Consider the following 19,899-nt stretch of genomic DNA (forward strand, 5'->3'; position numbering starts at 1 on the left):
TTCATCAAGTAAAATATGTATCTAAGCAACCAGTTGTGCGTCTGTGTGTGATTTGTTGAGATTAACAGAGCCTCCGTGAGCTCAACAATGCAGCTTTGTTGCGCCCAACAGCTTAAGACATCAAGTGACCGGAGGTGTAGAAGCTCCATTCTCTCCTTTTTCTGCTCCCACTTCTCTTTCACCAACATTCTTCTCCTCCGGTTCACACCGGCAGCCATGGCCGACTGCTGATTTCCCATGCAAGACCAGGCAAAAGAGGTGTCCTTCATGTTAGGCCCGTGCGAGACGAGGAAGTCGGCCTTTGAGAAGACGAAGCAGGAGCAGCAGCGGCAATGACAGTGACCTACTCCCGCAGAGTGGCAGATGCAGGCCTGGGCACTTTTTTTCACCTGCTCCTGCGCTGGAAGGGCAGCATCTACAAGCTCCTCTACAGGGAGCTCATCATCTTCACTCTGCTATACTACTTCTTCAGCGTTATTTATAGGTACCAGCGAAAAGGCCTCAAATCGGGGCCATCAGTCTACTACAAATGATTAGAGAACATTTGACAATTTGATGCGGTTCAACTCTTGAACATTGAGATCTTTTAAAGACATTTTTTTAAACAGTATTTCATTTGATCTGATTTGACTAGATGGATAAAGCATAATATCTAATAATATTCTTCTTTATATAGAAAAAAAACACCCGACAGAAAAACGTGTCTTGGGATACAAGTTGAATTTGTTCCGTGACCACAGTCTGAACTCAAACAACTTGCTTCTCAAATCATGTTAGCCTATTAAAATTATTTCCCAGACTATATATTTAAATTAATTCACTGCCAATTCTCAGTTAACCTGAATATTTGAGCTCTATAGCAAGTTACATGCTTGTTTTACATTTAAAAAAACATGTATTCTCTTGAAGCCGTTCAGTGCCGTTGACGATAATAGATGCCTGCATGCTGTGGCTCCAGAGCCACATGTGGCTCTTTTCATCTTACTACTGTGAATTTGTACTGTGAAGTCTGAACGTGTAAACTAATGAGCTCTTTTCCTCACTAGGTTTTTATTAAATGTTGAGCAGAAGAGGCTCTTTGAGAAACTGTCTATGTACTGTAACCGCTATGCAGAGCTCATCCCGGTGTCCTTTGTCCTCGGTGAGTCAACCTGATTTTTTTTTTTACAACACACCTTGAACGTGAGCACCCAGGATTGTAGCTGTGAACTTCTGAAAACTAAAAAGGAAACCCTTTCTCAAGTGTCCTCCCCTTCCACATCGCATTGTAGGTTTCTATGTGACCTTGGTGGTATCTCGCTGGTGGGGTCAGTTTGAAAACGTCCCTTGGCCCGACCGCCTGGCATCACTAGTGGGAGGCCACGTGCGCGGAGCCGACGAGGCTGCCAGGTTGACCCGCCGCACTTTGATGCGTTACGCCAATCTCTCTGGCGTTCTCATCTACCGCTCCATCAGCACGGCCGTCTACAAAAGGTTTCCAACCATGGAGCACCTGGTACAGGCAGGTACGGCGTGGCATTTGACCTCTCTGTACAACTACACGTGTTGTTTTCGGATGATGTAATGCAGTGCTGAGATTAAGACTAGGCTGCTGACCAACGCAAAGAGTGAAAAACCACTTAAATGCTTACATAAATGCAGGTTTTCTGGACATTTTGTAGGGAATTTAATGGGATTAAATGAGGAATCTGAGTTTTTTTCTTTTTTTTTAAAATCTTGTATACATTTTTTTTGGTTTCCAAACAGGTTTAATGACATCAGAGGAACTGAAGCACCTGGAGGACTTGCCATCACCTCATAACAAGTTCTGGGTTCCCTGCATGTGGTTTGTCAGCCTGGCTTTGCGGGCTCGTACAGAGGGTCGCATCAACAATGACGTGGCTCTCACCGCAATTCTCACAGTATGTGTTTTTTTGTCCATATTATGAGCTTAGAAAGCAAATATATAAATAAGATTTATTTTTCTGCTTCCTTTTTTAGGAGTTAAACAGTTTACGTGCAAAGTGCATGAAGCTCTATGGTTATGACTGGGTCAGCCTGCCACTCGTGTATACTCAGGTTCAGTTTCCGTTTATACATCTGCATTATTACATCACAACATAGACCATTCACTGTATGAAAAAAAAAAAAAAAAAACTCCTCTCCCTTGCTCTTTCTGCTTCCGTCGCCAACAAGGATTTGAATCCGCATTTTTTCACTGTGGAAGTTAAGAGTTCTGGCTATTATGCCAAACAGTCCAGTCTTTAATTGCAACTGTCTGTATGCTCTTTTAAACGCACTGAGACTAAGGCTTTTACTTTGTATTTGCACAGCTTTTTCTCCTGACACTCTAAATTAGCTCAGCAGTCAGCACGCGCGACAGCCGAGGTGATCGTGTGGCTTTAAATTTAGTTGAGAGAGGAAAGAATAAGAAATTGATTGTCATGATGGTATATGTAATGGTCTGAATGCCAAAATATCAGCTTTCCTCTCCCTTCTATGTGGTTAGGTAGCCACTGTGGCAGTATACAGCTTCTTTCTAGCTTGTCTGATTGGCCGTCAGTTCTTGGATCCAGCCCAGGGCTACCCCGGTCACGACCTGGACTTTTATCTACCCGTCTTCACTCTGCTGCAATTTTTCTTCTACGTCGGCTGGCTGAAGGTCTGACACGACACGACACGACCTGCTCGATAAATTGTCGGTTTCTGATCTGGTCCCGGTTTCAGGTGGCTGAGCAACTCATAAATCCTTTTGGTGAAGATGACGACGACTTTGAGACAAACTGGCTTGTCGATCGCAATTTACAGGTTTTGATGCTATTGCTAATCTGAAAGCTCAATACCCAACAAATGTCCGTCATTGATGTGTTTTATTGTCTTCAGGTATCTTTGTTGTCTGTGGACGAAATGTACGATAGCATCCCTCTGGTTGAGAAGGACATGTACTGGAATAAATCTGAACCTCGACCTCCCTACACAACTGCCAGCGCCGATCACTGCAAACCCTCATTCATGGGCTCCGCTCTGGATATCAGGTACGCTTGAATACCCACCACTTTATTCAGTGGCAACTTTTGGTGGCGCAACAGATAAAATGATAACATTTTTACGCTGACATGGTTGAACTCCGTAGTGTCCCGAAAGAGGAGATGGAGTTTCAGTCCAACCTGGAGCAGATTAAAGAAAACGAGGAAGCCAACTACTCCACCCCACTGTTGGGAGGTCTGGGCCGCTTTCTGGGTGTCCAGTCCCCCAGCTTCCCTCGCTCTTCTCGGGTCACTTTGCTACGCCGGCGCCCCGGCGCCCCACTGAGTCGCTTCCCTCTTTACCTACATTCGGAGGTTCCGTCGGTCTCGCACCAAGCCCGCCATCCGCCGAACGCAGAGCGAGATCAGGATTACGCCTTCTCTGGCCTCCCTTTTTACGAGAGAGCGGGCTTTTACAGTTGCCCTCAGACGCCCATCCACTGCGTGCCCCCCGCGGTGGCCCGACCGCGACCCGCCCGCCGGCCCCAGAATGAATGGGATCGCAGCTGCAGCTCCCTCGCTCATCCGACGGTGGGTTCACAGTTGCTGCCCCCCGACACCCCCAATCACATGCCACCCCCGCCGTCGTCAGCTTTCCCCTGGCTCAGCGAGGAGGGCGAGACGCCCAACGCCCCGGCCTTCTCCTTCCCCGACCCACCGCCGGAGCTCTGTCCTATATCAAAACTGAGGCGCGGGCACGGCCTGCTGTCTCGCCGACCCCCTCCTCCGTGCCTGACGCTGGACCCCTTGCCGTCCGCAGACAGCCAAGCGGGACCCCCGAGTGCTCGAACTGCGGGAAGCGGGGGAGAAAGGGTGTTCTCGTTCACCCCTCCCTCTCGTCACGGGCCGGCAAATCCGAATAATCCCAACAGCAGTTCCGGCAGCATTAACGTGACAGGCGGCAACGGTGCCGCCAGGGCAGGAAGTCTTCAGAATTGCGCCAATCTTAGCAACTTTAGTAACTTCCCCGCCAACGTGAAGGCGAGCAACGGCGGGCTCAATACGTTGAGCGCTTCAGGTTCGATGCCTTTGCAACAAGAAGCCAATCAACCAAATTCCCCCAATGATTCTGGAATCTCATTGGCTGAAGGGGACCTGCTGGGCGTGCTAGTAGATGGTGGCGGAAACAAAACAACTGTGAGTAGAAAGGACTGAAAACAAAACAAAAAAATGCCCTTTGTATTTTAAGTGCTCATTTACACACAGAATTGCATTAGGCGTCATAAGTGGCGACACATGTGTAAACAAATCTCCACTTCCTGTCGAGTGCTTACAGGACAATTAACCTAGTTGTGAGACACAAAGCCCCTTAAAAGATTTCAGTGTCAACGTAAGGGCACGAAATAAACACAAAAACTATGCGGATTACTTAAAATGACCCGCCTTCAGATGGTTGCTTTTTTTGCTTCACCTTGGACAGCACTTGGTTTGTTTTTCAATAAACACTTTCAGTCAAAGTCATTTTGTTGATACTATATTTTCTTCATACAAGAAAACAATATGTACGGTACATTTAGTTTGGAAACATTCTTGCTAGTCTACAACCAGAATAATGAACTGCTACACTGGCGAATAAATGAGAAAAGGGGAGCAGTGATGTCAACATCAAACTGCTTATAGACAGTAGAAGTATTTATTTTCTACATTTGGCCTCTATAAAAAAAAGGTATATACTTCTTTTCACGGTTTTCACATTTTTAACGGTGTAATTCTAGAAAAAAACATTTGAAATGTGGCATGAATAAGGCCGGGTCCCTAAGCACGCATCGGCACACATCATTTATGGTATTTTGTGCTTTCTAAATATCACCTATGATTGAAGAGATGACACTTGATCGCAAGTGAGTTAAGTGGCCTCCTCAGCCATGGTGTGTTTATCAAAGAGATACTCAGCCATTCCATTCTGCGGTGCTCCCATGCGCTGCAAATTAGAAACCCAGTCAGCGAGTTGCTTGATGGATTTGACCTGCTCATCCAGATAGTGGGTCTCAATGAAGTCACACATCTGAGTGCACCAAGGGGCAGACATTGTGTCATTAAAAGCTCTCTGACATTTTGGATTTGCAAAATAACAATGAGTGTCTTGTGCCAATACGTGTTGAGATTTGCTGTGGATTTTAAGATGTGGATGCAGGTGTGCCTAATGCTGGGAACAATACTACGCGCCACGTACGTGAGGGTCGCCGTGCTGCGTCGCTATCTGATGTAATTCCAGCAGCGATTGATTGACATTTTTTTCCAGGTGCAAGGCACACTCCAAAGCCTCCAGGCCGCTGCCCCATTCATCTCGGTCAGGTTTCTTTTAAGAATACAATCAGAAACGATTGATTTTAGCGTATAGTATTTCATGTTGATTCTGCAAGAATGAATCTAGTCGGGATTACATTAGTCTAGAAATTACTATGTTAAAATGAGGACACTTGTCTGTTTGACCTTAGACACGTCATAGAATTTTTCAATAGAAAAGATGAGCAGTTCTAAGACAATTTAATTATAAGTATGATGATGATACCTTGATATCCTGAAAGAGAATCCTGCCTCCTCTCTTGTTCTGAAAGGTCAACAGCTTCTCAGCATGCTCACGTTCTTCTTTTGTCTGGCCTCTAAAAAACTTGGCGAAATGCGGAAGAGCAATATCATCCCTCTCAAAATAATATGCCTAAAAACGAGAGAAAAAAATCATCAATCACCGCTGAGAAGGATGCATTATACTATTTGCTTAATTTCTTACCATAGAGAGATAAACATAGGAGGCATACAGCTCAAGATTTATCTGCCTGTTAATTGCAGCCTCGCAGTCCTGGTGAAAGTTTTGCCGGATTTGGGAGGACATTCCTTGATTTGTCTTAAAAGCAGAGAGAGAAAAAAGTGAGCTCATCTTCCACACTGATCTGCTGGATTTTAAAAAAAGTACATTTAAGGTACTCTTAAATACAAGGGCCATGCAAGCACTTCATGTCAGGACTGACACCTACAGCTGAAAATGCATCACCTGTTAGTGTCAGTGTCAATCAATTAAGTGTCTATGCAAGTACAAAATCAAAAATATATAAATAAAATCCATTTTGACAAAGAAGACAAGCACTAAAGTAAAGTGCCTCCTTATTTGAAGTATGCAATCAATTTTCTGCATCCCTGAAAAAACATCTATCCCGATGGTAAATTAGGTATGTCTATTGTTTTGATGTTGAAGTTTTTCTCTCGCAGCTGCAGATATACAATTATTTATTTCCAGCCATTTTGTATTTAGTTTTTTTGAGTGTTACAATTGGCACCACATAGCATGCGTAAGGACACCACGCCCCCTCTCGCCAAGTGTTATCCGAGTGTATTCAATTAATAATAATTACGTCGTTGCTACACGTAATTATTATATAATATAAAATATTTTGAAGGCGTCTTTAAATTACAATGCATTTTCACCACTGACAAATGCAAGCAATTACGTACGCACAAAAAGAACATGGAAATGACTTTAAAATACCAACATTACCGTTTGTTATTTATGCGTGTGATGTCAGAGATGAGAAAGCTTGTTGACGATGAAATAGAAAAGCTAAAAACTGCATGAAAGCCTGCACGTTCTGGAAGTAAACTTCAACGCGACATAATGATGTGTCGAGTACTAAATTAGTACCAAATCGGCATGTGTTTGAGGTTATTTCTGACGGGAATATGACGTCACCTCGGTACGTAAATTAGACATTCAATACTGCATTAATGTGATTTGCCTGACTTTCTTTCGTACAATTTTTATTTTGTCGCCATTTTTAACCCTATTATGTTCACTTGCGGCTGACAGCTATTCAAACATTATATCCTCTTTTGTCTTCTGTTCACTTGTGAGAATTAAAGAATTTGCAAATAAAAAAACGTTGGCCTGTCTGTTTATTGCATCACACACAGAAAAAAAAGCATCTTCTACAATCTATTAATAACTCACATGGTGGTCTACTCATTACTCAACAACAGCCTCAATCAATGTTACACAGGAAAAAGAAAGTGTCAATAGTAGAAAGTTTAATATAGTTTGACATCCCAAAACTCACTGAATCCAACAGACATCAGAATAAGCAATGCTAAACAGACAAAACCAATGAAGAGAATGTACTTTAAAAGAGAAACATGTGTGCAAATGGTATCACGGCATCAGTTATTTTCCGTTTGGTGGCGAGTGCCACACAGCAGAGCTGGTGCGTTTGAAGTAGCGCGGTTTGTTTTTATTAAACAGGTACTCCAGTTTGGGCTCCTCGACTATCCCAAAGAAAGTCTCCAAGTCTGGAGGGTTGAAGTACTGCTTCTTTACGAGTTGTTCCAGATTGTGACCTAGTTGGAAGAAAATCCAATATTATTGACCGACACCAAGAACTTTGAAAACATCAAATGTTAATTAATCAGGGACCTCTGGTATTTTTTTTCTTGCAATATTATGTGATAAAATGAATTAAATTCCTACCCTGGGCCCAAGAAGGAATTGGCTTTTTTGGCGCCGACTCATCATCTGTGGAATCGTCACTGTTTTGGTCCATCCCGTAGTCATCCAAATCGTCGGACCGATTCATAGTTTTGTTGTTACCCTTCGGCGTTATCAAGTACGACTGTGGTGATTTCTGTCAGGTACACAGACAGACTTTCTAACAGTGCACACAATAAATCCAAAATCTATTCTAGACAACGAAAAGAAATTAAGTACCACAATGTACATTTTCCAAATTACCTCAACAACCACAGTCTTATTGAGACCACCAACTTTTGCTGCAGGCGTGCTCATTACAGAGTGCTGCGTAGAAAAAATAAATACATGACAAAAGATTAAACGTGACCATCACTGTTGTTGAACAAAAGGTATAACGACATCTTCAAAATAAAAAATAAAGATACCACATTACCTCAATGTCCACAGTCACATTTAGAGCAGCAGCAGTCTAAAATTGAGGGTTTGTGGTTAATTTTTTTAGGGATTAAGACATTGTTTAAATAATCAACACCCATGAATTGTTGATTTCTGTATGTCGTAACTTCGAAGTCTACTGTAATTCGGTTGGACCGACTGTTGACCAACACAAAAAAAATGTCTTAATTTTAATAAAGCACTATCAATGTGTGCATACCCTTAAATCAAGAGTGTCAAACTCGGGTTGGTTCGCGGGCCACATTAACGTCAACGCCATTTCATGTGGGCCGGACCATTTTAGATCTAATATCTAGATTTAAAAAAAAATAAAAATAGGTTAAAAGAACTGGATCAAAAGCCCCAAATAGTCAATTTTTATAGATCTAAAGCAATGTTTATTTGAGCTTTTTTTCCCTTAGTAATGGAAAATGTCTTTTAATCATGTCTTTTTTTATTTCAAATGGAAAAAAAAAAATAAAGTGGAAAACGGAAAATATTTGTATATTTATTGTTTTGATTTTACAAAATGCTATTTGAACTAAAAACACAAAAGAAAAAAAATATTAAAAAATTGCAATGATTGTTTTTAAAAAGGGGGAAATCAGGAAATGTAATGTACATCTATAATCATTTGAATTTGATCTTAAAACAGAAAGTCGGCACTCATGATTTACTTTCTCGGGCTGCACAAAATGATGCGGCGGGCCAGATTTGGCCCCCCGGGATGGCACTTTGACACCTGTGCCTTAAATTGTTTGTATTTACCTTTGTGTTGGCAGCTTCTTTAGCCATTGTGTCTTTATCTGCCGCTAACCTCTTTTGCTGCTGCTCCTAGTTGTACAACGCACAAACATTATAATCACGTTTTAGGTCATGCAAAGGTTAATGTTGCTGTCCACGTGAGGCAAAATGTGATGCCCATTTAAGTGGAAACAAAGGCCTTTAGTCAGTCACTTGCATTATAATGGCTGAATGAGAGGGAAAAAATTATATGCCTAACCACATGATTCAGTGTTTGCTTACACATTTTCTTTTTTCCTCAAGCACCCTTTTCTCTTCTAGTTCTCGCTTCTCCTTCTCTCTCGCTGCCTTTTCCAGTTCGCGCTGCAGAGCGACAGCCTTCTCTCTATCAAGCCACATAAAAAGAACAGTATGCAAGTGATTAATATAGATGTATTATCATTCATGTGTAATCCATCAGATTTTTTCCTAAATGGTGCAAAGTGAACTTAGAAAATCATTCCAAAATGTCAACTATTTAACAATCAATGTGCAAAGACTGACAATTAAAAAGTGTTCACTTGTGAAGCTGTACCTCTGATACCTTTTTATTTTTTTTACACGATTCCGGCAATATATGCCGCACGTTCTAATGAGATCATAAAGTGCTTTTTCTCATATTAATAAAAAACAAAACAGAATATTCAGTGTTTAAATTTAGATCTCAGTCACTGGCATGTCATTGGGCCAATGTCTAAAACCTGTATAAAGACCTCGTTTATATTGAACAAAGAAATAAAGCTGACCTTTCAGCAGCAGCAAAGCGTTCTTTTTCGAGCTCCCTTTCACGATCCTGCTCCCTCTTCAGCTCTAAAGCTTTTCGAGCTTCAACCAGCTTCTTTGCTTTTAATTCCTCCTCCTTGGCCTTCTTAGTCAACAACTCTTGCTGGCGCTTCTCCTCCTCCTAAAGTTAAATTTTCCCAAAAAACAAACAAACAAAAAAAAATCAATGAAAACAGCCATGAAAGTTTAGCTCAAACTAGAAATACAATTCCTAACGTTGGTTAAATATGGGTGTTTTTTTTGTGTGGGCTAAACTCCATTTGACATTGGCATGAAAACAGGTACGAAAGAGAAACAGATAAAGAATCCTCACTTCTTGTTGAAGCTTCTTCCTTTTAGTTTCTTCCTCCAACTTTCGTTTCTGCTCAATATCTTCCTGACGTTTGATGGCCAGTCGTTTCTTGGCCAGCTCGGCCGCCTGACGCTAAATTCAAAGACCAATAAAATGATTGTTTTTACGTGACCAGGCCGAGTAACTGATCAGTGTCCTTAAAACAATTAGCTTACTTTGTCATTTTTTTCATCAATGTGAGCCATTTTTTGCTCAATTTTCTTTTTCTTTTCTTCTTCTCGAAGTTCTTCTTTCACTTTAGCCTCATACACCTTCCTTAGCCTCTCATCCCTCTTCCTTTAAGAGGGAAAAACAAGGTTAGAAATCCAGTGAAAGGCACAAAATTTGAAACAAAAATACCTTTTGTATTCATCTTGTTTCTTTTTCTTTTCCTCCTCCAGTTTCCTCATTCTCTCCTCTTCCTGCTCCTGCTTCTTTCTAAGTGCTTCCAACTTTTGGCGCTCTTTTGCCTGTGGTGTTTACATCAGGAGACAGCAATCATTATATTAAGTGGCTCCAATTAAATAAATTGTAAATGTATGAAGTACACACACGAGGTGCACTGATGAAATTGAAATGGAATAAGACGTGTACACGAATTAGTAATTAGTGGCTGTTAATGTCACTACCATTCTGTTGATAAAATAAAACTGGAGTCGTGCTTGAAAAGAAAAAAAAATACATTCTTGAGAGCACAACCACGTTTGCGTCACTACCAAATCCAATTTTAAAGACAAACAGAATGTTGCACATTTGTTAGATGTGGGCAGGGTTGTTTAGTAGTATAGTATGAGACAATATCACCAAATAAACACCAACACACAGTGTTCTTGCACTTACCACTGAACCACTGTTTATCTGAGGAGAAATGGGGGTAGGGGAATAAAAAAAAAAAAATGATGCAATGACTCACGATCCAACTAAATTATTTTTCAGACAATGTTAGTATTGGGTATAAATACTTAAACTAAATAAAAAAAAATATGGTCATATATATTCCAACATTGCCTGAACATGTAAATAAAAGATTGATGAAATTCCCCCAAAAGTTTTAACAAAAGATACAGAGGAGTATGCAGATTATCAAGAGGCTGTTTTTTCTCTCCTTTGAGGAGATATGGGGCAACAATAATACTGACCTTGGAATCCATCTTGAGAGGAGTGGTGTGTTTAATGAAGGACTTGATTACAGAAGTACGGTTAAAGGAATTTGGAGTCATCATCAGAATCTGATTCTTCTGCACAGTGTGAAGAAAGGATTTCATGTTTGGTCGGACCACCTGCAAAAAGAACAGGAAAATATATTAGGGGGGAAAAAAACTTTAATTTTAAAGCATATCTTTTTTTTGAAGGTAGGAGGCCCTATTATATATTTGAATGACTTATATGGGCCTCTTACACTCTGACTCTTCTTGGGAGGTGAAAATCTCTTTGGGCTTTCTGCTGTAGTATAGGGCGCTTTGCGTTTGTTGTTCCTAGAGGACCTGTGCAAATATAAAGGAAATCATTTCAAAAGCCAAACATGAGTGAAGTATTTTTTTAAACCACACACACTGAATGAGCAAAAAGTATTTAAATGTCTGAAACTCACCTCCGTTTAGCCTGTGGAGTCTGCTGCGTGCCAACTGCAACGAAGCCGAAAAAAGATGAACAAAAACTGCAAAGTGCAAACTAAATGTAAAAACTTGAGCAAGTACCTGTTTTCTGCTGCCAGTTGTTCCTCACAGGGGTAAACAGTGAAGGTGGGGCCAATTTAGGGGAGTGTGCTGCTACCGAACGAGTAACACGCATCAACGATGGCAGCTCACTGCTGGTAGTGTGCATCTAGATTTGTAGAGCAAGTTTATAAATGCACAGTGTGAAGGGGGGAAAAACAAATCAAAGAGAAAATTAGTGCGTGCCCTTGTCAGGTTGACAGATTAACACTTAGTACCTCTGAAGGATCATCCGAGTCATCAACCACAAGAACTTCTGGCTCTTCAGTCACAGCTTCTGACACTCTGTGGTGGTCAATGTTTTAAATTATTTAATTAAAAAAATGAAATTTCTTGTTTTATATCTGCTAGCAGGAGGAATAATTGCTAAGACACGTTTTAAAAATTGTTTTAAATACAATAAATAGATAAAACGTGTGGCAGGGCCTTTTTAAAAAAGTAGATATTTTGCAGTCAAAAACATAATTCCATAGTTATAAGTGGGTGTCTTAATGTACTACTTACATTTCTTCCATCTCATCCACGCACTCACAAGAAGAAGCAGCTGCAAATTGGAAAACGCAACGTTAGATAAAGATTGCAGATCTGGAAAGTATTTGTCAATGTATTGCTTCTCGCCTTCATTGATGCTGCTTTGTATTGAGCGGCTGTTGCGAGCCGCGTTCTTCTTCAGCGTGGATCGTCGAGAGGTACGACGCAAAGACTCCTTGGTCACGCTGTTCCGCAGACTGGCCCGGGAGTGGCACACCTTGACAGAGCTCCTCCGTGAACTCCGACGCTTGTTAGCTATCGCAATTTTAGCAGCAGTGCGTACAGGAGAGGGCTCCAGCTCTGCCGCTCGCTCGGCGGGCGAGCGCTCTGATGCAGGGATGCTGTCGGAAACGCTTGGTGTGGGAATATTTCCTGGAGACCGGCTTGCGTCGTTTGACTCGCTTAACTGGATGTCCACGTTGTCCACCTCACTTTGTATGTCCTCAGCTCCATCCAGCCCAGGCTCTTTCTCGTCCAGGACCAGCTCTGGTCTTATCTCATCTACGACATCCGAGCTGTTTTGGGACGGCTGACTCTCATCCTCTGCTATGCTGGTTTTGGCTTGTTTGGTTTTACGAAGAGTACGTTTTGGCCGCGTGCTTGTGCTGCTCTCAGCAGTAGACACATCTTCGGCAATTAAGTTGAGTGGCGTCACCGAGGACCCGCGCAGATTACTGCGCCTGTGCTTGGACAATCTGTATCACCAAAGATGTTATTTCAGGTTACAATATATATGGAATATAATTTGAAAGAATTTTAAAAAAGGTTGCAAAATAAAACATACAAACCTCCGCCTGAGTCGACTTTCTTCCTGTCGCCCAACAGACACACGCTTCCTGCGACTATTCTTCTTTTGTGATGGTGTTTTAGGCATTAACTCTGGTTCGGAATTGACATCCCTAAAATTGAAATAAAATGCAATTATCAAAAGTATCAAAAAAGTATTTAAAAAAAAAAGTTTCAATGAATAAAAAATCAAAATGAAATTTTCTTCATCATTCACCATCCATGTTGACATCTCAAATAACATAAGGGTATTGATTTCACACCCACCTTGAAAACATTTGGCTTGCCACTTGGCGGATCTCTTCGAGCCAAACCATGTGGACACTATCAATATGATTGATAAAATCTTGTGTTTTGTTTTGAGCCATCTGCAGTAGAGACTCCACCGATAATTGTACAGACTTCATGGTTGGAGCTAGGGGACAACAGATAAAATATTCAGTCACAATAATTTGTTTGCAAAATGGAATTCCCATTGAGAGCCTCTAGAAATGGATGCCTGGCTGTGATTGCTCTTCTTTTAATGCCTTTGACTGAGAGGCTTGGCTACTCTCAATTGAGTCACACTGGATTGAACATCCATCGCCATCAATGGCAATGAACAAATTAAGAGACGATTTCCTCAAGAAAGATAGTGCGCACAGAAATATTCTTATCATTTGTATGTAAGACAATAGTTTACGACAGATTGTTCGTGAAAGTGCAAAAAATAAACAATGTTCAATTGACCATTTGCTTTTCTCTTCAAAAGATGTAGCTTAGATTGATTCCTCGGCCATACATCAATAATATAGTATGTAGTTGTACATCCATAACATGGTGGCCGTGGTCGTGAAAATTGTCACGCAAATCGTATCGTGAATGCAACGATGCTTCTGAACAAGATGACATCAGAGATTCTGACACCTATGCCATTGTAACGAATAAGAATCTTTTACCATACAGAAAAATAAAATGCGCAAATCTTAGGTAAACACAAGAGGTTACTTCCGCTTTTATAGCAGTTGGCCATAAAACCCTCTAGCGTTGACCATTTTGCAAAAGCAGTTGCTAACAAATAATCAAAGCCAGTGAAAAATCGGATGAAAACAAAAAAGATGTTCCGACATTTAAATCACCTATCCATAAACTAACAATTGACGAGTAAAAATGTAGATTCTGTTGGGTTCACGCGCGATGATTGCCAACCACAAAGAATAAAGACAACGATGTCGTGCAGGCAAGTTAGTTATTCCAAAAATGTCACGTTTATTACTCTAGACACAAAACAAAACACTGAGTAGAACGAAAATTAACATCATGCCCTTTTTGTGCAGGCTGCAATGGTTTTATAGCCTGCCTAGCTAAAGATGCTAGTAAAAACAATTATTTACCCGCAAAGAAACAAATGTCAACGAAATCCAACGCTTGCTCCTCCGTCCTCCAATAAAGGGAATACTATAAAAAGTATTTCATACAATGTCATAAAATTCGCCGTGTCGACCTAAGACTTGCAGTCAATCTGTGTGCAGAAGCCGCTTAAATTTCAAACTGTATCAACCAATCGGAAAGCTGGGGCTTTGCTACGTCATTACAAAAAAAGGCGTTCGTTTGAACAGCAACTGCTTCTGAAGGGGTTGTAAGCTCCGCATAGCAATGTGCGGTGCTAAGAAATAGTCCAAATATATTTAAATTGAACGCGTTAGATCGTGCGTAAATCCGCAGTGTTTGGATGACAAATGCCAATGACTGGACCGAAATTTGTCACGTGATTTAAACATTTTGTATAAACACAATCAATGTCTCGTTGTGGAATTCCGATTTTAAAGAGAAAATGTCAGAGTTAAGCAAAAACTTGATGGTCAGGAAGTTTATGTACAGCATTTCAAGTTGATTTCCAATTTGCCTGGACAAAACGAACTAGACCTCAAACGGAATCGACAGAGAAAGCAAGCAAATAAATAAATATAATAAATAAACTATGATAAAACAGAAACTTATGTTTATCAAAAGGTATAATTGGTACTTTTTAAATTGATATTCAACCTTGTAATATTAGAAAATAAAGCAAATAACAGGACAAATGTAAGTCAGTTTTATTCAACCCACATTGAATATGGTTCTACAGTTGAACACAATCCTTCATACTACTTGCCATTTTTTACCTTCATGTTTTCTTAAAATTGACTTGCATATAAGACATTTTGCACAAAATATTGAGTCTCAAAAAGGCCAGCAAAAAGACGACAGTTCAAGTTTGCAAACAAATCCAGGCTCTCGAGGAAATGTTACTGGCATTCCTAAAAATACAGATACAATATCCATTACAAACCTACCAATGAAAAGAAAAAGCGGTATATCAGTCAATCCCTATTCATGATTACACTGTGTAGTTACCTGGAGTCAAAGTGAGTTTGGTTCCTGATGCTTTGAGGACCACCTGCAGGTCACACACCTTAGCATTTGTACCACCACCTTCCTGCGGCCTCAGTGTGACGCAGACCTCATCTTTCCAAAACAGCCAGTCCAGCTGATGGCCCAAGTAGCTGACACCATGGATACAAAGCTCACTCAAGTTTTGGGGAAGAAGCGGGGAAAACACTAGGCAATCCTTCTGAACTCTAGAAATGAAATATATTTGTTTATATTTGATTGGTTCGATTCAACGTGTCAAGTGGAAGGAACGGACCTGAAGCCACTGTAACCAAAAACCACTGCTTGCAAGAATCCACCCATACCCGTAAGAAAGTTGACGGCGCCAGACCCGTCTGATGATTCACTCCACACCTAAAAGGCCATCGCACTTTACCTCAGCACTCAATCAGGACGCTCTTGTCTAGCAATACCTGGAAAGGTCCTTGAATATTTTTGTAGCACTTCTCAAGTAAACGTTGAGCTTTTTCGGGCTCGCTCAGCTCCAGCCAACCAATCGCAAACATGGTCTGAACAATGGAGGGAGAAAGAAGGTATCACTGTATATTTACAAAGAAAAACGTCCCCTTTTATGTAAATGTGAATGACATTTAAGGACATTTACCCAAGTCATGGCTGGTCCATAAGGATCAGTGACTATTTCATAAGCTTCAAGATCATTTCTCCTGACCTCAGGAGACATGGAGAGACCGAGAGGATAGCTCAACATCACTGTATCGGCTTGTTTCACTGGATAACCTGCCAACAGTGAAGAACATCTACCGTAACGATAGTGTTTTAAATTCAAGGTAGATTGTCGTAAAGAAGGGAAAAGAAATACCTTTGGTGTAGCCTTCAAATTCAGGATGGTAAAGACATTCTTGGTCAAAAGGTATTTGGAGGTTGTCTGCGACATCTTGCCATTCTTTTGGCACAGGATGTTGGAGAAAATCCGCTAATTCCACAGCAAACTGCAGACTTAAAATGTGGTTGTACAGAATTAACTTTCACACCTAGAAGTAATAATCAGGTGCAAATACCTTAATTTGGCCACTGTGTTTGTGTAGACCGAGTTGTTAACATTGTCATAGTATTCATCTGGTGGCATGACACCTGAAATGTATAACAATTTCCTATAAGTAAGAACAAATAAATGTTGACCTAAAACATTCAGCGCTAAAAAAAAATCGGTCTTTACTTAAAAGATGATACTTCTGGTCGTCGGGGCTCCAGGTCACCCTGGAAAGCCAGTAATCAGCCACGCCCCATATTAGCTGACTCCCCTGTCCATCGGTGAACATGGACAGATCCTGAAAAAAAAGCAGAATCACACCGAGATCATGAAGAGTCGCAAAATCGGGAGCAAACCTCAGTCAGGTAGTAGTAATTCCTAAAGGCCAGGACGACATCGCCATTGATATGAATCTCACGTTGCCCGTAAACATCTTCGGGACACATCTCCCTTCCTGACACCGCACTTTCCCATGCCAATTTCAGACCCTGTGAACAGGAAAATCCTAAAACAAAGGTTGCTACATACCGATTTCTTTTAATGCAAGAAGATACATTTATATTTAGATTCATATCAAATAGCAAGTGACTTTTATCATACAATACCTCATATCCCTGCTTTTGAGCATTGTATTTTGCTCCATCAATAGTCCGCATCCTGTACTCCAGCGCCACTCGTGCCAGTTTAGGGTAAAATAAAGCCACAGTAGGAATGATCCAGATCTCCTGTAGGGTTGGAGGTTATCGTTGGCTGACATGCCAAAGTAAAAACCACATCAGATATTTAAGCCATAATTCCAACCTGATCCCAGAAGACGTGGCCCCAATAATCTTGAGCCTCACAGCCATTCGACAGCCCACCTGGACTGACGCCACTAAATGAGCTGATTGGGCCGTTACTGGATGGGAAGGCACTGAGGATGTAGAACATGCACCCGATCACAGCTTTTAAGAGCTTCTCAGACCCTTTGACCTCCACCTTGCTGCACAGCCACAGCTCCTCCCACGCGTTCTCGTGAGAGCGGCGGAGGCAACCCGTCGCCATCAGATCCAGGCCCTCATCAAAACTAGACTCCGCAACATCTAAAGAGTCAGATACGGCCAGAAGAAAACCCCAGCAGTCCTGGCATTTTCCGGGTGGCAGTGTCAGAGTGGAGGGAATGGGAGTCCAGATAAGGTGCACTGTGGGACGGGGGCCTTCTGGGAACTCGGCCGTGTGTGTGCGACCTTGAATATGGCTAGATGAGGTAAAGGTTAATCAACCGAGGAAGATGCACATATCATTTTTAGGGGAGAAACTCACCTCCCACCTCTGTATTCAGAAGCATTGTGAAAATCAATATCTTTACTCTGAGGCACGAAGGAAGTGTCCAGTTTGACTGTCACTGCCACCTCGTTGGTCACATGGCGGCGCACCACCACAATCTCCATCACCATCAGGTTGGCGTGGTGGCGGTGCACGTAGAAGGACTGGGAGATCGTTGCGCTTGATGAGGTCAGTGTGCGCGTGAAAACACCTGTTTGGAATGTAAAAGAGAATCAACCGGCTGCCAACGCCTCCAAACAAAATGGATTGAACGTCTAAGCGCCGTTAATGGCACTGAAAGCTGAAGATATAGTATAATGTCATTTGTTTCAGAAGTGTAAATATATATTGCCATGTCTTTATACCTCTGGACCCTTTTTTGGGGGTTGTAGCCCTTAACTCATTCACTTTGACAATTATTGACACCAAATTGAATTTAACTGGCAAGGTTGGCATTGAGTAATCATTTCCCCCCGTCATTGGCAGCGATACACCTTTAATCGAAATTGATTGTAGTCTGGCAGCAACTGAAATTTCAAAATGGATTACACGTCTATACGCCACATCCCCTAAAAATACTTGAAATGAAAAAAAAAAAAGATTCCAATCCTCCATTTAACCAATAAAATGGGAAGCATTTCAATTTAGCCTTTGCATCTTTTGATTTTCTTGAACATGAAGGGAAAAAAAAGTTTGGACACCCCTGGTTTTAAGGTTTAAAGAGCCCACCGATGTTGGCGTCCAGGCTGTAAGAATCTTTCCCAGCTTCCTCTGTTTCAACGGTCACCGCAAAAGGACAAGGAACATCTGCACGGTGGCATTGTCCTTGTCCTCCGTTGTACACACCGCCCATGTGCATGGTGTTGTTGTACACCCTCCATCCCAAAAGCCCATTGGCCAGCGGTGGGAGGAAGCGGTGGTCGGCGGGGAGAGAGTCACTGATGAAGGTGTAAGGGTCAACGGACATTAGGCCTGGGGGAGAGGGTGACCTGTCACATATGAATGGAATTCAATGCCTTTATTGTCATTATACAAGTATAATGAGATTTAAAGCCTCACCATGAAATGCACAATAACAACAACAAACAAACAGACAATGAGTTAAAGTTTTGTGCTTTTGGGGGTTATAAAATACATAGAAATAGTACAAAAATGAACAGAGAGGATAGTTTTTCGCTTACTTCAGGACAAGGACCGTTGTTCTCTCACGTGATCAGGAAGCTGCAGCATCTGTTTTTGGTTAACAACTGAATAGTTACTATGTAAGGGTAAATCATACAATAAAAATGTATGAAACTAAAATGCTGAAACGACGTGGTTTAAAGTTTAGGATTGTTCTCGTGTGTGCTAATGGTACGTAATCGCTGAGATCAGGGAGGAAAATTCAATAGAGGTTTGCTGGCAGTTTGAAAAAAAAATCTGGAAGTAGCTGGAGGTTAGTCACAAAACCTGGAGTGGATTACTAAAAAGACCTTTTTAAGAGACAGTGGTCACTACTTTAGACAGCTATTCAAAGGTGAAAATTAGGGCAAAATTATTAGCAATTATCATATTTTTTGTTAGTCATCATTGTATGTATATTGTATATTATTCTTAAAATATAATTAAAAATCCGTTTAAAATTAATACAATGTCACAAAGTCTAAATTAATCAAATTAAAATGAACAAAACCAGAAATAAAATCTTTGGTCACCTAAAGAAAAGCTTAAAAACTGTTGGAAGATTCATGTTATTCATTACCAATCCATCTTTTAAAAAACATTTTTCTTTTGTAAGTCAAAAACACCACTTACACCCATTAGGCATCTCTTTGTCAGCATCTTCTCTCCAGCTCCAACCCAATTGTCCCCAACAAGCTGTAGATTGGCTGCACCTCGTGGTGGCGCCGTGGAGCTGTTTGGAAAGCATCAGGCATCAAACCCTCAGTGGGGGTCAGAAGCACAAACCCTGGGAAAAGCAGCGCTTTGTCCATATAAGGCCGCGATCCATCCGCTTCCCCTCTTCCTCCCTGCTTCCCTGCCTTTCTCAGACCTTCGGGATATTTACAGAGAGCGCCTGCCTTATTAGGAGCTCAGCTTGTCTAGCCTGCAGGACAGCGGCTCAGTTCTTCTATGATGAGATCTAAACGGATGGCTCTTCACTGAGCTTCAGACCCCAAGCCTCCCATGTTGCGCATCTCTTGCAAATAATTCGTACTTGTAGCCAAATATCGCAAAGGCATGTTATTTTCTCTTTGGAATGTCGGTTCCGACGCGAAAAATGCTGGCCTCCTCAAATAGAACAATGCACTGGAGTGTGCAGACTAAAATGGTGTGGAGCAGGTGACCACAAATGACAAGGCAACAAACAGCATTATAAGACCAAG

At 41.4% G+C, this 19,899-nt stretch overlaps 4 protein-coding genes across 12 annotated transcripts; 1 reads left to right on the forward strand and 3 right to left on the reverse strand.

Annotated features, from left to right (window-relative positions):
- The first annotated feature begins 141 nt into the window (after positions 1–141).
- best1 (bestrophin 1) lies at positions 142–4,736 on the forward strand. Its single transcript, XM_077597115.1, has 9 exons — positions 142–484; positions 1,047–1,141; positions 1,272–1,505; positions 1,747–1,901; positions 1,981–2,058; positions 2,489–2,641; positions 2,707–2,787; positions 2,863–3,014; positions 3,113–4,736. The coding sequence occupies exons 1-9, from the start codon at positions 333–335 to the stop codon at positions 4,158–4,160; spliced, it is 2,148 nt and encodes a 715-aa protein (XP_077453241.1). The 5' UTR covers positions 142–332; the 3' UTR covers positions 4,161–4,736.
- Positions 4,464–6,645, reverse strand: fth1b (ferritin, heavy polypeptide 1b). Of its 5 annotated transcripts, none has more exons than XM_077597120.1 (5): positions 6,499–6,645; positions 5,737–5,850; positions 5,518–5,664; positions 5,179–5,304; positions 4,464–5,010 (listed from the first exon to the last, which is right to left on the reverse strand). In XM_077597120.1, the coding sequence occupies exons 2-5, from the start codon at positions 5,836–5,838 to the stop codon at positions 4,852–4,854; spliced, it is 534 nt and encodes a 177-aa protein (XP_077453246.1). In that variant the 5' UTR covers positions 5,839–5,850; positions 6,499–6,645; the 3' UTR covers positions 4,464–4,851. The 5 variants fall into 5 exon arrangements, with proteins under 5 accessions (XP_077453246.1, XP_077453245.1, XP_077453244.1 ...); XM_077597119.1 differs by lacking the exon at positions 6,499–6,645 and adding an exon at positions 5,998–6,235; XM_077597118.1 differs by lacking the exon at positions 6,499–6,645 and adding an exon at positions 5,920–6,235.
- Positions 6,646–6,875: 230 nt separating this feature from the next.
- On the reverse strand, positions 6,876–14,415 carry incenp (inner centromere protein). Of its 3 annotated transcripts, XM_077597219.1 has the most exons (21): positions 14,199–14,414; positions 13,093–13,240; positions 12,828–12,938; positions 12,127–12,734; positions 12,013–12,052; positions 11,727–11,793; positions 11,491–11,617; positions 11,385–11,418; positions 11,193–11,277; positions 10,933–11,073; positions 10,634–10,651; positions 10,154–10,263; positions 9,970–10,090; positions 9,776–9,886; positions 9,426–9,583; positions 8,923–9,025; positions 8,665–8,730; positions 7,895–7,930; positions 7,723–7,785; positions 7,462–7,615; positions 6,876–7,331 (listed from the first exon to the last, which is right to left on the reverse strand). In XM_077597219.1, exons 2-21 carry the CDS (start codon positions 13,230–13,232, stop codon positions 7,159–7,161), a joined length of 2,466 nt encoding a protein of 821 aa, XP_077453345.1. In that variant the 5' UTR covers positions 13,233–13,240; positions 14,199–14,414; the 3' UTR covers positions 6,876–7,158. The 3 variants fall into 3 exon arrangements, with proteins under 3 accessions (XP_077453345.1, XP_077453346.1, XP_077453347.1); XM_077597220.1 differs by lacking the exon at positions 10,634–10,651 and having other exon boundaries at positions 14,199–14,415; XM_077597221.1 differs by lacking the exon at positions 7,895–7,930 and having other exon boundaries at positions 14,199–14,415.
- A 468-nt stretch (positions 14,416–14,883) lies between these two features.
- Positions 14,884–19,765, reverse strand: pgghg (protein-glucosylgalactosylhydroxylysine glucosidase). Of its 3 annotated transcripts, none has more exons than XM_077596209.1 (15): positions 19,328–19,765; positions 18,715–18,763; positions 18,263–18,505; positions 17,531–17,744; positions 17,030–17,465; positions 16,834–16,953; positions 16,585–16,716; positions 16,415–16,526; positions 16,257–16,329; positions 16,058–16,194; positions 15,842–15,975; positions 15,651–15,746; positions 15,494–15,591; positions 15,202–15,425; positions 14,884–15,104 (listed from the first exon to the last, which is right to left on the reverse strand). In XM_077596209.1, exons 3-15 carry the CDS (start codon positions 18,498–18,500, stop codon positions 15,028–15,030), a joined length of 2,091 nt encoding a protein of 696 aa, XP_077452335.1. In that variant the 5' UTR covers positions 18,501–18,505; positions 18,715–18,763; positions 19,328–19,765; the 3' UTR covers positions 14,884–15,027. The 3 variants fall into 3 exon arrangements, with proteins under 3 accessions (XP_077452335.1, XP_077452334.1, XP_077452336.1); XM_077596208.1 differs by having other exon boundaries at positions 18,263–18,522; XM_077596210.1 differs by lacking the exons at positions 16,585–16,716; positions 19,328–19,765 and having other exon boundaries at positions 18,263–18,522; positions 18,715–19,072.
- Between the last annotated feature and the right edge of the window lie 134 nt (positions 19,766–19,899).

This window comes from Stigmatopora argus, chromosome 3 (assembly GCF_051989625.1).
Source record: "Stigmatopora argus isolate UIUO_Sarg chromosome 3, RoL_Sarg_1.0, whole genome shotgun sequence".
Classification (NCBI taxonomy): Eukaryota; Metazoa; Chordata; class Actinopteri; order Syngnathiformes; family Syngnathidae; genus Stigmatopora; species Stigmatopora argus.

Coding starts and splice junctions, on each gene's coding strand:
- best1 (XM_077597115.1), top strand. CDS start 333: ATGACAGTGACCTACTCCCGCAGAGTGGCAGATGCAGGCCTGGGCACT. Junction 2,059..2,488: donor TGCCACTCGTGTATACTCAG/GTTCAGTTTCCG, acceptor CTATGTGGTTAG/GTAGCCACTGTGGCAGTATA. Junction 2,788..2,862: donor TTGTCGATCGCAATTTACAG/GTTTTGATGCTA, acceptor TATTGTCTTCAG/GTATCTTTGTTGTCTGTGGA.
- fth1b (XM_077597117.1), bottom strand. CDS start 5,883: ATGAGCTCACTTTTTTCTCTCTCTGCTTTTAAGACAAATCAAGGAATG. Junction 5,665..5,736: donor CCTATGTTTATCTCTCTATG/GTAAGAAATTAA, acceptor TCTCGTTTTTAG/GCATATTATTTTGAGAGGGA. Junction 5,305..5,517: donor TTCTCTTTCAGGATATCAAG/GTATCATCATCA, acceptor TATTCTTAAAAG/AAACCTGACCGAGATGAATG.
- incenp (XM_077597219.1), bottom strand. CDS start 13,232: ATGAAGTCTGTACAATTATCGGTGGAGTCTCTACTGCAGATGGCTCAA. Junction 11,794..12,012: donor GTGGATGAGATGGAAGAAAT/GTAAGTAGTACA, acceptor TGACCACCACAG/AGTGTCAGAAGCTGTGACTG. Junction 10,091..10,153: donor AAACAAGATGAATACAAAAG/GTATTTTTGTTT, acceptor TCCCTCTTAAAG/GAAGAGGGATGAGAGGCTAA.
- pgghg (XM_077596209.1), bottom strand. CDS start 18,500: ATGTCCGTTGACCCTTACACCTTCATCAGTGACTCTCTCCCCGCCGAC. Junction 15,747..15,841: donor ATGGACCAGCCATGACTTGG/GTAAATGTCCTT, acceptor TCCATTGTTCAG/ACCATGTTTGCGATTGGTTG. Junction 15,426..15,493: donor TTTGGTTACAGTGGCTTCAG/GTCCGTTCCTTC, acceptor TTTCATTTCTAG/AGTTCAGAAGGATTGCCTAG.